The 14,234-nt window shown below is 46.0% G+C and overlaps 1 protein-coding gene across 7 annotated transcripts in view; it reads left to right on the top strand.

Annotated features, from left to right (window-relative positions):
• The first annotated feature begins 1,218 nt into the window (after positions 1-1,218).
• The window catches only part of TDRD12 (tudor domain containing 12), a 231,110-nt gene continuing 218,094 nt past the window's right edge, over positions 1,219-14,234 (top strand). For 2 of the 7 annotated variants that reach the window (XM_033940270.1, XM_033940264.1), the window contains exons 1-4: positions 1,739-1,854; positions 2,548-2,599; positions 9,985-10,149; positions 13,075-13,211. In XM_033940270.1, the coding sequence (XP_033796161.1) occupies positions 2,576-2,599; positions 9,985-10,149; positions 13,075-13,211 (326 nt within the window). In that variant the 5' untranslated portion in view covers positions 1,739-1,854; positions 2,548-2,575. The other 5 variants (XM_033940268.1, XM_033940269.1, XM_033940266.1 and 2 more) reach the window with 5 other exon arrangements.

The raw sequence follows: 14,234 nt of genomic DNA, 5'->3' as shown, positions 1-14,234 counted from the left end.
GATGAGGGAGATTGTGGAACAGCAAACCTCTGGAAAGATTGGAGGAGAGCATCCATCAGTGGAGAGATTGTTTCAACAAAGGAGTTACTGTAATTTGTTGAGAAAGCGGGTCGGTAGCTTGCTGCCACTGAGATGCCAGGGTCCACTGAGGTATGCGAAAGTGAAGTCTGGCAAAAGGTGTCACATGAACTGTAGAAGCCATTTGACCGAGCAGAACCATCATGTGTCTTGCTGAAACTGATGTGAGATGAGACACTTGATGGCAAAGGCGAATGAGGGTATCCCGACGTGGTGGAGGTAGAAACGCTCTTAGCTGGGCAGTGTCTAGAGTGGCCCCAATGAACTGGAGAGACTGAGATGGGGGTCAACTGGGATTTTGGAAAGTTGACTTTGAACCCCAGACTTTGGAGGAACATAATAGTCTGTTGGGTCGCTGCAATAACCCCTTGTTGAGAGGGGGCTTTGATGAGCCAGTCGTCCAGGTACGGAAAAAACTGGGTACAGAGGGCTGCAGCCACCACCACCAGACACTTCGTGAAGACCCTGGGGGGTGAGGCGAGTCCGAAAGGAATAACTCTGTATTGTAGAGGACTTAGATGTCGAGGCCGTCCCCGAAGCCGAGGTCGAGACCTTCTCAGGTGGTTGGTCCATAGTGCCAAAAAGTTGGAGAAGCTTGGCACGGCGTCGACAAAGGGCTCGAGGCTGAAGTGTAGCACAGCGCAAACAAGTGTCGGGGCAATGTTCAGGACCCAAACAAGCAATACACCGACTGTGAGGATTGGTGATTGAAATGGTCTTGTTGCACTGGCTACACTTTTTGAACCCGGTAAGAGGCCGGGACATAGAAAACACAAAATCCGATGTAACGAATGAGGCGAGCGACCAGGCCTAGGCTGAAAGGCCGCTGACCTGAAGAAACCCAAAACACAGAAATAAAAGTTTGGTTTTTGTTTTTTTAAAAAAAATCCGTGAATAAAAACGTGAGCATAGCGACTTAATAATAAAAAGCCGCAGTGAAGAGAAGACAACGAAGGCTGCAGAGCTGAAAAGAAGAGGACTTCTCGGCTCCGTGGAAAACGTTGAACTGAGGTATCTCATAGGAGACGCATGCCCTAACTTGTGCGGGAAGGCACTCACGCATGCGCAGTGCAGCACTTGGAAGCTCTTACAAAGATCTTCAAGCAAATCTGATTTCGAGGCATCCACTGTTGAGAATATGCTGCCTGCTTGTCCTGGGATAATACAAGGTACAGCAGCTCCCTTAATACTGTACTCTACCCTCTTAACATTTAACATCATCTCCTCTAGCATGCAATGAGCCAACTCTTCTAGCTTCCACCCTATTTGAGAGCAGATCCTATATACAAAACTGTAAGTTTTCTTGTTTGGAGTTCTATATTGAAGCCATTTTGCTTAAGAATTAGTCCTTTGTGGTGATGATCTATACGCATAGTACTGGGGGTTATAAAGCCTGATGCTCAGGGGGAGACTTACTGGGACCTACACATCCCCTTCCCATTGTCCAGCATGTCTCTCTCTCTCTTGCTCTCCCCTTTCTCCCTCCCTCTCTGAGTGCAACCTCTACCCACAGATCCAACATATTTCTCCCTCTTACCTTGCCTTTCCCCACCTTCGGGTCCACCATCAATCCCTCCCTCAATGCCCTCTGCCCCCCCCCCCCCCCCGTAACCTGCTGTATCATAAAATGCGCCTTTCGGGCGCTGGATGTTATGCGCAACCGGCAGCCAACCCCAGCTTCTTCCCCCGTACAGCGTCCTGCCCTTGCGGAAGACAGGAAGTTACGCCACAGGGGAGCAGGCCGAGGCGGAGGGGAGTTGCTGGGACAAGTCGAAAGTAGGTTAAGCAAATGGCTAAAGTCTTCAAAGATGGAAAGTGGTGTTTTAAGGTGCAATGGGTCGGGGCTCAGCTACAGCCCTAGTTGCTCGAAACGGTGAAGGGGGGGGGGGATAAAAGTTGTTCAAACATGTAGGCGGGAGTTTACGGGCTGGCAGAGACGCGGTGCCGTTAGTGGTAGGGAAGTTTTCTGCTCTCTGTTAACCCTTTTCTGCGCTCACTTAAATGCCTAATTATTTCTTCTCTATGGAGACCGTATTTTTAATGGTTAGCAAATTTCCATTGCCAAAAATAGCCACTTTAATACAACAGTCTTTGTTTTGGCGAGAAGGGAATGGTAGTAAGGAGTGCGTTAATGTTTAAGATAAGATTGTGTAACAACAAAGATGGGGGGCAGTGTGGTTTTGGAGCATTTGTGGCCTGTAATGATGAATTCTATTCAGTCCGTAAGAGCAAAATTATGTAACTTTTAGTTAGGGCTGTACCTGGTCCTGGACCTCAAAGGTTTGCCCACCTTCATTTAACACGCCTGGGCCAGGATGAAATGATTAGGAGCTTTTGACAAATAGTATATATGGAATAATCCCCAATGATCTAGTTTGATTGAGGCTTACCTGAAATATAACAAAAGCCCTATGCTGAATTTCACAGATATTACGGTTGTATTTTTAACCTGAGCATATTTTTTTGCAGCTTTGACCTGAGACCATTTGGATGAAGAATGTATCAAATTGTGGTCTTAAAGGTAGGATGATTTTTGTAATCTAAATATTTCCATTGCTATAGATTTGAATCATTCTTATGTGTTCAGTATCTTCAGTTAAATATAGAGCAAGAGAGAGATCCATAAATATAAAAAACATAGCAGTATTACAAAAATCATGTGTAAAATTACTAAATAAAATAAAATCAAGAGGGGTTGATAATATACTCAATATATATTCCTTCTGCTCCATTCCACTTTTGTTGGAGAGGGAGCAGAATGTTGGCAGCACATGAGTGTATTTTTAACCTTGTGACTGCTTGCCACATTGCTTATGTCATACAGGCCTCACAATTTCCCAGTTATCTTATTTCTCATCCCTGATTGCCACATATTGCACAGTGTCTCGCAAAATCTGTGGAGCCGTAGCACACTAAACTTGAGGCTGTGGCTGGAGAGTATCTGGAAATGCGCAGACATTGATGCGATGACATCAAGTTTACATTTGCGCATGCATGGAGGCCCTCCAGATGGGGTCATTAGCCGCCAGTAGGGAGGTGGGAGTGCTAGAGGAGGAGAGATGCCGGCTGACTGTCTACAGCAGGGGTGCCCAAATGGTCGATTGCAATCGACCAGTAGATCGCAAAGGCAACGCGAGTCGATCATGTTGCCTTTGTGATCTTTTTCTCCCTGCTGCTTCCCCAAGCCAGGCCTGGCTCATACAAGCGCCAGACTTACAAAACTTCACCTCCGATGTCAAGTCTGATGTTGTAGAGGAAGTTCTGGGCCTGCCAATCACTGCCTGGCTGGCCTGGAACTTCCTCCCCGATGTTAGAATTGACGTCGGAAGTGAAGTCTTGTGGGCCCGGCGCTTGTATGTGCCAGACCTGGCTCAGGGAAGCAGCAGAGAGAAATCGCGTTGGTGGCTTGGGGGTAGGGAAAGAATCAGAGAAGTGGAGAAATCGTCACGATGGCTTGGGGGGGCAGGGGGTGAGAGAAAGGCAGAAAGAAATATTGGCTTTACAGAAGAAGGAAGTGCAACCAGAGACTCATGAAATCATCAGATAAAAAGGTAGGAAAAATGATTTTTTTCAATTTAGTGATCAAAATGTGTCCATTTTGAGAATTTATATCTGCTGTCTATATTTTGCACTATGGCCCCCTTTTACTAAACTGCAATAGAGGTTTTTAGCGCAGGGAGCCTATGAGCATTGAGAGCAGCATAGGGCATTCAGCGCAGCTTCCTGCTCTAAAAAACGCTATCGTGGTTTAGTAAAAGGGGAGGGGGTATATTTGTCTATTTTTGTATAGTTGTTACTGAGGTGACATTGCATATGTTAAAGTCATTTGCCTTGACCTCTGATAAAACCCCCAAATACAAATGATAATTAACATTTTCTCTGTATATAGTGTGCTTTGTGTTTTAAAAATTTTATTGTTGGTAGATCATTTTGACTTGGTCATTTTAAAAGTAGCTCGCAAGCCAAAAAAGTGTGGGCACCCCTGGCCTACAGGATATGCCACTTCATGAGAGGCAAGTCCTGTAGGCCAATGTTTCTCAACTTGGTCCTGGAGTACCCCCTTGCCAGTCAGGTTTTCAGGATATCCACATTGAATTTGCATAAGCTTGATTTGCATACACTACCTTCATTATATGCAAATTGAAAACCTGACTGGCAAGGGGGTACTCCAGGACTGAATTAAACACTGCTGTAGGCAGTCAGCTGGTGCCTCTCCTTCTTGCCAGTGTCTTGCAGAACAGCGGGAATCTTGCTGTGGCACACAGTTTGCGATACACTGATATAGCAGAATTAGAAAAGGTACAGAGAAGAGCGATAAAAATGATTAAAGGGATGGAGTGGCTTCCCTATGAGGAAAGGCTAAAGCGGCTAGAGCTTTTCAGCTTAGGGGAGATATGATAGAGATCTATAAAACACTGAGTGGACCAGGTAGATGTGAGTTGCTTGTTTACTCTTTCCTAAAATATTAGGACTAGGGGGCATGTAATGAAGCTAGATTGAAAACAAATGGAAGAAAATATTTCTTCATTCAACATGTAATTAAACTTTGAAATTTGTTGCCAGTGAATGTGGTGAAATCAGTTAGCTTGGAAGAAAGGGGAACCCAGCCAGAGATTTAATCTTCTGGGTTCGTTTTCCCTTTCTTACGTTTTTTTGATTTTGATGGTTCGCCTTCATGGAGGTTTTGGTTCCGTGTTTTTTTGATTTTGGTGGTTCGCCTTCATGGAGGTTTTGGTTCCTTTTTTTAATTTTTATTTTGGTGGTTCGCCTTCATGGAGGTTTTGGTTCCGTTTTTTTGTTTGAAATCAGTTAGCTTATCGGGGTTTAAAAAAGGTTTGGCTAACTTCCTAAAAGAGAAGTCCATAAGCCATTATTAAGATGGATTTGGGGAAATCCACTGCTTATTCCTGGGATAAGCAGCATAAAATATGTTTACTAGAATTACCATATGGCTCTAGAACAGAGGTGTCAAACTCAATCACATAAGGGGCCAAAATCTAAAACATAGGCTAAGTCGCGGGCTGAATTTTTTATTAAGATACTTAGGGGTAAACGCCTGACTTGATAGCCAGCCCTCAAGTTGGTTTTATTCTGGGTTGAGCAGCGGTTAAAAATATCTGTCGGATATTATCTTCCTTGGAGTGGGTCCATCGTCAGAAATCGCCTTCTCTGCTGATTAGCTTTGATGCAGAGAGGGCCTTTGACGGGTTTGGTGGGATTTTTTGTTCGGGGTCTTGGATAAGTATGGTGCCAATGGGTTCTTTCGGGATGTTGTTCAGACGTTGTATACGGATACTTGAGCAAGGGTTAATGGGGCCCAATCTGAGATCTTTTCTATTGGTCAGGGTTCCAGAAAGGGCTACCCGCTGTCACAACTCTTATTTGTTCTCACCCTGGATCCCCTGATTAGGGAGGTTCTTTCTAACCCTGATATTGTGGGTGTGACCATTGGGGCTCATTCTTTTAAAATTGCTGCCTTCGTGGACGATCTCTTAGTGCACATTACTCGGCCTAGGTTGTCTTTCCCTACTCTCTTGGAAAGTTTTATAGAATATGGAGATTTTTTGGGCTTTCATTTAAATATGGATAAGTCGGAAGCTCTGGCCATGGATGCCGAGCTGTGTTGTCAGTGGGGCCTGGATTTTCCTCTGCACTGGGTGGATGGCCATTTCAAATACCTTGGGATTCACCTGCCCTCAGATCCGAGCTCATCAAGTTAATAAACCCGGTCTACTCCAACATACCAAACAACAACTGACTAAATGGCAGCTTTTGCCATTATTATTGGGGAGTCGTATTGCCCTATTTAATATGGTGTTGTTTCCCAAGTAGCTCTATACTTTTCAACTTCTTCCCCTATGGCTAACTAATAAGGATTGATGCCTTTTACAGAGATAACTACCGTATTTTCACGCAAATAACACGCACCCGTATAAAACGCGCACACGTGTATAGCGCGCAGAAATCACGATGATAAGCACAAAAACTTTGGTATAACGCGCTCACGATTATACCGCGCATGCTGCCCGACTCTCCGTTCACCCCCCTGACTTCCGTGCACTGCCCCGCCTCTCCGTGCTGTCCCGACTCTCCGTTCACCCCCCCCTGACTTCCGTGCACTGCCCCGACTTTCCGTGCGCTGTCCCGACTCTCCGTTCACCCCCCCCTGACTTCCGTGCACTGCCCTGACTTTCCGTGCGCTGTCCCGACTCTCCGTTCACCCCCCTGACTTCCGTGCACTGTCCCCCCTTGAAGGTCTGTCCCCATCCTGAAAGCCTGATGCCCCCCCCCCCCCGACGTCCGATACATCCCTCCCCCCGAAGGACCGCCGATTCCCCAACAATATCGGGCCAGGAGGGAGCCCAAATCCTCCTGGCCACGGCGACCCCCTAACCCCACCCCGCACTACATTACGGGCAGGAGGGATCCCAGGCCCTCCTGCCCTCGACGCAAACCCCCCTCCCCCCAACGACCGCCCCCCCAGCCGACCCGCGACCCCCCTGGCGACCCCCACGACCCCCCCACCCCCCTTCCCCGTACCTTTGGTAGTTGGCCGGACAGACGGGAGCCAAACCCGCCTGTCCGGCAGGCAGCCAACGAAGGAATGAGGCCGGATTGGCCCATCCATCCTAAAGCTCCGCCTACTGGTGGGGCCTAAGGCGCGTGGGCCAATCAGAATAGGCCCTGGAGCCTTAGGTCCCACCTGGGGGCGCGGCCTGAGGCACATGGTCGGGTTGGGCCCATGTGCCTCAGGCCGCGCCCCCAGGTGGGACCTAAGGCTCCAGGGCCTATTCTGATTGGCCCACGCGCCTTAGGCCCCACCAGTAGGCGGAGCTTTAGGATGGATGGGCCAATCCGGCCTCATTCCTTCGTTGGCTGCCTGCCGGACAGGCGGGTTTGGCTCCCGTCTGTCCGGCCAACTACCAAAGGTACGGGGAAGGGGGGTGGGGGGGTCGTGGGGGTCGCCAGGGGGATCGCGGGTCGGCTGGGGGGCGGTCGGAGGTTCTTGGGGGGGGACGGTCGTTGGGGGGGAGGGGGGTTTGCGTCGAGGGCAGGAGGGCCTGGGATCCCTCCTGCCCGTAATGTAGTGCGGGGTGGGGTTAGGGGGTCGCCGTGGCCAGGAGGGTTTGGGCTCCCTTCTGGCCCGATATTGTCGGGAAGTCGGCGGTCCTTCGGGGTGGGGGTGCGAGTGGTCCTGCCGGGGGGGGGGGATGTATCGGACGTCGGGGAGTCGGCCGGGCAAGAGGGCTTGGGCTCCCTCTTGCTCCGATCGTGGATGCGGGTGCGGGTGGGAGCGCGTGCGAGCGGTCGTTCGGGGTGGGGGTGCGAGTGGTCCTGCCGGGGGGGGGATGTATCGGACGTCGGGGAGTCGGCCGGGCAAGAGGGCTTGGGCTCCCTCTTGCTCCGATCGTGGATGCGGGTGCGGGTGGGAGCGCGTGCGAGCGGTCGTTCGGGGTGGGGGTGCGAGTGGTCCTGCCGTGGGGGGGGGATGTATCGGACGTCGGGGAGTCGGCCGGGCAAGAGGGCTTGGGCTCCCTCTTGCTCCGATCGTGGATGCGGGTGCGGGTGGGAGCGCGTGCGAGTGGTCGTTCGGGGTGGGGGTGCGAGTGGTCCTGCTGGGAGGGTGAGTCGGGCGGGGTGGGAACTATGTTTTAAAACTTTTGTATACCGCGCTCACGCATATAACGCGCGAGGGGTATGCGCGGTAGGTAAAAACGCGTATAACGCGCGCGTTATATGCGTGAAAATACGGTAGTTAAATTTTGCTGGGAAAAAGCCGATATTGAAATTTGCTAGTTTATTGGGACTTCATTCCTTTCATCTAGCTGCCCCCTATACCTGATTTTGTCTGTCAATCCCCTTTCCGTGTTTAAAAGCAGACTGAAAACCCACCTTTTTGATATAGCCTGCAATCCTTAACCCTACTCCTCTGCCCTCCAACTCACCCAGCTGATTTAAACATTCTCCTTAATTGTATCCATGACAAACTGTTTTGCCTGTCTAGATTATAAGCTCTTTTGAGCAGGGACTGTTTTTTAATTTGTGACTGTGCAGCGCTGCGTGCATCTGGTAGCGCTATAGAAATAATTAATAGTAATAGTAGTAGTCCCAGGTTGTTTCGCCTGATGAAATCTGTAGAGCATCTACTTGAGCTACTCTTCACATCATTACAAAGTTCTACAGAGTGGATGTGGTGACTCGTGAGGATGCCACTTTTGGGTCCTCTGTTTTGCGGGCAGGTTCGTCTGAGATGCTTTGGTATGTCAACTAAAGCAATGTTCTTCAACCACCGGTCCACAGAAATTTCCTGCCGGTTCACAGGGGCAGCATGTGCATCAGGCCCAAAACTGTGTTTTTCAACTGCCGTGCAATCGATGCATTGTTAATAAGATTATTTTGTATGTATATATGAAAAATGAATGGAAAAAATAGTGTTACAATTAGGACTATGGGGGCGGGGTCTGGGGTGGAGATTGGGTAGAGATGGGCAGGGTCTGGCCCATGACTTAGCCTAGTGTTCTTCAACCGCCGGTCTGCGGACCAATGCTGGTCCACAAAATAATTATTTTATTTCTGCTGGTCCATAGGTGTAAAAAGGTTGAAGAATACTAAATTAAAGTATGGATGCCTGTGTATATATAGCAGAATGACAGATTAGGTTCTTACCTCGATAATCTGGGTTCTGTTAAGTCCGTACTGCCCTCCCTGGGTGGACTTCAAATTCACCTGATTTTTACCTCTGACATTGCCATTACCTGTCTTGGGACCTCTTCTATGGTCTTTTAGATACTCATGTTCATGATTTATTGTTCACTGTTTGCTTGTTAATTATTTATTGATCATTTTCTATTTCCCAAGTTTCAGAACAGAGCAGAATATTTGTTTCCAGGGAAGCTCCCTGTGCCTCTCCTTCTCTTTTCTTCTGTTTCAGTGGAATTCAGTTGCTTTGGTACCAACTGAAGAGGGAGGTTTTCTCTACTGCAGAAGGGGAGGAATTCAAGATCTTAAAGTAATACTCTTCTGCAGTTTTGCAGGAAGTGAGAATCAACAGCTAAAGTATCTTAACAGAACCCAGATTATTGAGGTAAGAACCTAATCTGTTTGTATAGATGAATATAGATTAAATACATATGTGATTATTTTTATTTTATTTTAAGAGTAACACTATAAATACATAAAGTGGATTTCACCATTTTGTTTTAAATTCTTTATTCATTTTTGCATGTTACAACAAGTGTAGCAGATAAACTCATATGAACTTAAAAATACACACTTGATTAATTCTCATAATACATTAAGTATAACAATTCATTACAAATTTTCTGGTTTGCTCATTGGTAGCCTTGTTGCTGCTCTTGGCCCTTTTTTAATGTCTTTTCAAATCAACAGAAATTGGAAAGAATTATACAAAAGGGATCAAATGTCTCTCTGGGGACAAAATAACATTTTTATTGGAGTAACTTAGGCCCCCTTTTACTAAGTCATGGTAGAGGTTCCTACTGGGGTGCTATATGCTTTGATGCTGCTCTGACACTCATAGGAATTCTATGAGCGTTGGAGTATTTAGCTTTCCAGGCTGTGGTAGAAACCTCTACTGTGGCTTAGTAAAAGGGGGGAGGGGGGCTAATAACTTTTCAAAAATGTATCTTTATTTTCTTTGTTTTGTTTCATTTCTATTTATTACCAAAAATTTAACAAAATTGTTGTCATACTTGCTATTCTTCTATCAGATTGGTGTGGTTTGCAATAAAATAAAATGCAATTTATATATGAGGTAAGTTTGCAATTAATGATGGAAAATAAGACTAGGTGTTCAGGACTGCAACCTAGATTCTTGCATAAGATGTTTCAAGACTTTAAAAAACTATTAAAAACACATAATTTTTTTTCTTTGATTTTATGTAGGTGGAAGATCCCAGTTGCTTTTGGGGAACCATAGTAAAAGGAACAGGGGTGGTTCTTGATGATATTGGAAAATATGAGAAACTGTATGATGAAATGAATTGGCTATATACATTTGCTTTCAAAGATGTGGAGGACATAAAACCATCTTCATTAGAAGAAGGGCAGGTAATTTTCATTAATCTTATATTTATTCTGATGGACAGTTTTTAACATGTTTCTATGAGAGAAAGTTTTTGGTGCATTTACATGGATTTATATTCTAAATTTGATGGACAGATTGGTCTTTTATAAGCTCTTTCTTTGATTTGGACAAGAACTTAGTATGCACATAAACCAGCCATCTTATGCAGTGAAAACTATTACTGAGAGTCCAGCAGACTTTTAAACTTCCTTTTTTTGTTGGGGGGAGCATATAAAAAAAAAATGATAGGTTGAGGATATAGGAGATAAGATGATGACAATAGGAGAGAGAGAGTGTTTAGTAGATGGGTGAGGATAGAACAGGGGTGGTCAAACTTTTTGACTTGTGGGTCATAGTGGGTTCTTAAATTTGACAGAACTTCATGTTCCCGCCTCTGCAAACCATCTGATCCCATCCACACAAGCCTCGAATAGTTTTATACTGAACTTATTTTATTAAAGTATAAAAAGAAATAATATTGTCATTTTATAAATCAAAGTTCTGGCTGCTGAACTAGAGAAAGAGATGTTTAGCCGGCAGGGCTTTGTTTATAAATGTTTATCAATTCAACTAATATCAACTAATATACTACTTTATCCTAAATCAAAAAAAATAAAATAAATAGAATTTTTTTTCTACCTTTTTTTGTCTGGTTTCTGCTTTCCTCATCTTCTCTTCATTCAATTCCTTCTATCTCTCTGCCTCTTCCATATTCTCTGTTACTGTGTCTCTCCCTTCCATCTCTCCCTCCACCTCCCCCCCCCCATTGGTCTGGTGCCCATCTTCTTCCCTCTGCTCCCCCCATAGTCTGGCATCTCTCTCTCCCCCCATTTCCTTTCAGCAGCGTCTTCTCCCCACTCTCTCTTCCCCATTTACCTTCAAAAGCGTCTTCTCCCCAATCTCTCTTCCCCAGTTTCTTTCAACAGCGTCTGTTCCTCCCCTCCAACCCTCCCCTCCCTCCCACCGCGGTCCGAGCACCTCCCTCCCTTGCCTTCATGGCGATGTTTACTTTTCTTTCTACAAGCAGCTGGAGCCTTGAAGTCATTTGTGTATGCCGGAAAGCTCTCTGATGCAACTTCCTCTTTCCGGTTACGTCAGAGGAGGAATTTCCGGCAGCTACACGCGACTTCAAGGCTCCAACTGCCTGTAGAAAGAAAAGTAAACATCACCACAAAGGTAATTTGGCGGGCTGAATATGGCCCACAGGCTGTAGTTTGCCCATGTCTGGGATAGAATCAGAGGAACAGGTGGTGAATTTGGAGGAGGAAAGAAAATGTGCATTTTCTTTCTCAGTAATTTCAGGAAAGGAAGATGATGTGGTGGTGGTGGGGAGTTGGTTCAGCAGTGAGCTCAGCACGTAAACAGCTGAGAGCCTTGCTTTCTGTTCCCATCGCGCCACAGGACCAATCAGCAAGGCTTTCAGCTGTGTGTGTGCTGAGCTTACTGCTCAGCATGGCTGTTTTCTCCATGGCGCCGGATTGGTCTCTCAGCTGTGTCAGAATTTAGGTAGGCCTCAGTAAGTCGAACCCTGCTTCCAAAGCCTTCCATCCCTGTGGGCCAGAGGGGGGGTCCCTGTGGGAGTCCCGTGGGTCGAGGGGGATTCCCGCGATCCCCATTCCCATGCAGACCTCTAGCCTGCCGAGGAGAAATTTGTGATAGAGCTGTTGGAGAAGAAGCCAGTGGTCATTCTGGTGGGTAGGGGTGGTGGAGCATAGCTGAAGATCAAATGAGGATGTTAGGGCTAGAAGCATAAGAGTCAGAGAGGTTGTTAGCATAAATGATGAAATCCATCAAGGATGAGGAAGGTGGATGAATGATCAAGAAAGAGGGAAAACAAGTTGTCGAAGTCAGTGAGGAATGGACTTATCCAGGGGGTCGGAGAGGGAGATGTGCCAAAAGACAGAGTGGACTTCAAAGAAAGAGAAGTGGGTGAGACTGAGGTGGAAGAAGGGGTTGAAATCTGTAAGAGGATGAGAGCAGTACCCAACGCCACCTTCACAACTAGCCAGGCAAGGTGTATAGGAGAACAAGTCGCTTCCATGACTCAGGGCCGCAGCCAAAGTTGAGTCATCCGGGCAGATCCAGGTCTTGGTCAGTGCAAGCAGATGGAAAGATCAAGAGACGAAGAGGTCGTGAACATAGGCAAGCTTATGGGAGACAGAGTGGGCATTCCACAGGATACATGAGAAGAGCAGGGAAAAGGGGGGGAAGAAGGGGAATGGAAATAAGATTGGTGACATTGTGGTATGATCAATTCACCAAACAGCACAATAGTTAAGAGTAGAAAACTTCTGTGAGAGTATTTAACACAAACTTCAAAACAGAAGGTGTGCAACATTAAGGACCCCTCCTAACACTCTTCACAGCAAATGTTACAACATTTATAGATCCTCAGAAGTACCACCTAGCACTCAAATATATTCATTGTGCCAGGCTTTATGTACTACTTCCTCATCAGATCTTCAAAACTTTTAACTATAACTTTATGAATGTTTTTCCATCTTTAGTGTACAAATAGTTAAAGTACTTAGCTTAAAATTGTGGTCATGCTTTCAGGGATTTTTACTGCCAACATGTTTCACCCGAAGGGTTTTTATCAAGGCTCATATCCCTTTATCAAGCTTACCGCCACTATAACCAACCACTGAACTGTTACACAGTCGCTCACAAAAATACTTGCAAATCTAGAAAATTGTTGATTTTTGGATTTTTTTTATTGCTCACATGAGAGAAATTTTACATACACCTGGCCAATCCTTAGAGGGAGCATTATATATAAGTGCTATATAAATAGAAAAAAAATTAGTGTACTACTTAAGAATACTAAGAATAAGCTAGCGATCATTCCTAGAATGATTATGGTGCAGATAATTCTGCATACAAAAGCTTATATACTTATTTCTTTCCAGGTTTGTATGGCATATTGCCAAGAATTGAAATGTTGGTGTAGAGCAGTTGTTGAGTCATTCATTTTCAGTGCGGATGGCTATCTAGCAGAATGCTTCCTTGTTGATCATGCCAAATACATTCCTGTAAAAACAAAGAAGTAAGTATAAGTTTTACTGTGAAAGCATATTAGAGCAGCTTGACTTAGATTTCTTACATGGCTGCTTATTGAGGGTATTCTTTTTGGAAAAGTTTTGTACTATGGATTCATTTTCCTGGCAGATAAATTTGCAGTAAAAGGTCACATCAAAGTTTGATGTCAGTCAAATGATTTTGTATTCTATAGTGTAACAGTTGCTATTTGGAGTTCATGACTGTGGTTCATTTAATATAATAATTGGGCTCAGAAACAGATAACCACCTACATATGAGGCTGATTTAATCTAAATTGCTTGGAATAAGGGACTATTCTCAGATTTCTACAAGGAGAACCTAGAGGATATTTATGCTAATGATTGAAATTCTAAAGGTGTATATGGAGAGGGTAGGGAGTTAACCACAGGTTTATTTTTATTTATTTTTTACAAATAGTGGACCAAATCTATTAAGCTTGACACATGCAAAAGTGTTCCTAAGAGGAGTATTTAGGAGGGTAGAGGTATTACCGTATTTTTCGCTCCATAAGACGCACCCTAGATTTAGAGGAGGAAAAACCAAGAAAAAATACAGTGGAACCTTGGTTTACGAGCATAATTCATTCCAGAAGCTTGCTCGTAAACCAAAATGCTTGTATATCAAAGCGAGTTTCCCCATAGGAAATAATGGAAACTCGCTTTGATACGTCCCCCCCCCCCCCGAGGCCAGCAGCGCTGCTCCCCCCTCCGCGTGAACCGGCATCCCCTGCCCGAACAACTTAAACTTATCTCCTCTCTCCCCCCCCCCCCCCCCCCGGTCTGGCACCGGCACGCAGCCCACAGGATGCATGCTCAAGGCCGGCAGAAGCAGGAAGATCTTCTAGCGGCACTGGCACGTCCTGTGGGCTGCATGCTGGTGCCAGATGGGGGGGGGGGTAAGTATAAGTTGTTTGGGCGGGGGTGCCGGTTCGCACGGGGGGGGGTGCCAGTTCGAGCGGGGAGGCCTTTGCAAGCGGGGCGGAGCGATGCCGGTTATCGGGGGGTGCTCG

This window comes from Geotrypetes seraphini, chromosome 4 (genome assembly GCF_902459505.1).
Source record: "Geotrypetes seraphini chromosome 4, aGeoSer1.1, whole genome shotgun sequence".
NCBI classification, from domain to species: Eukaryota; Metazoa; Chordata; class Amphibia; order Gymnophiona; family Dermophiidae; genus Geotrypetes; species Geotrypetes seraphini.
Note: the sequence above shows the minus strand (reverse complement) of the source record. Positions and strands in the feature narration are given on the sequence as shown.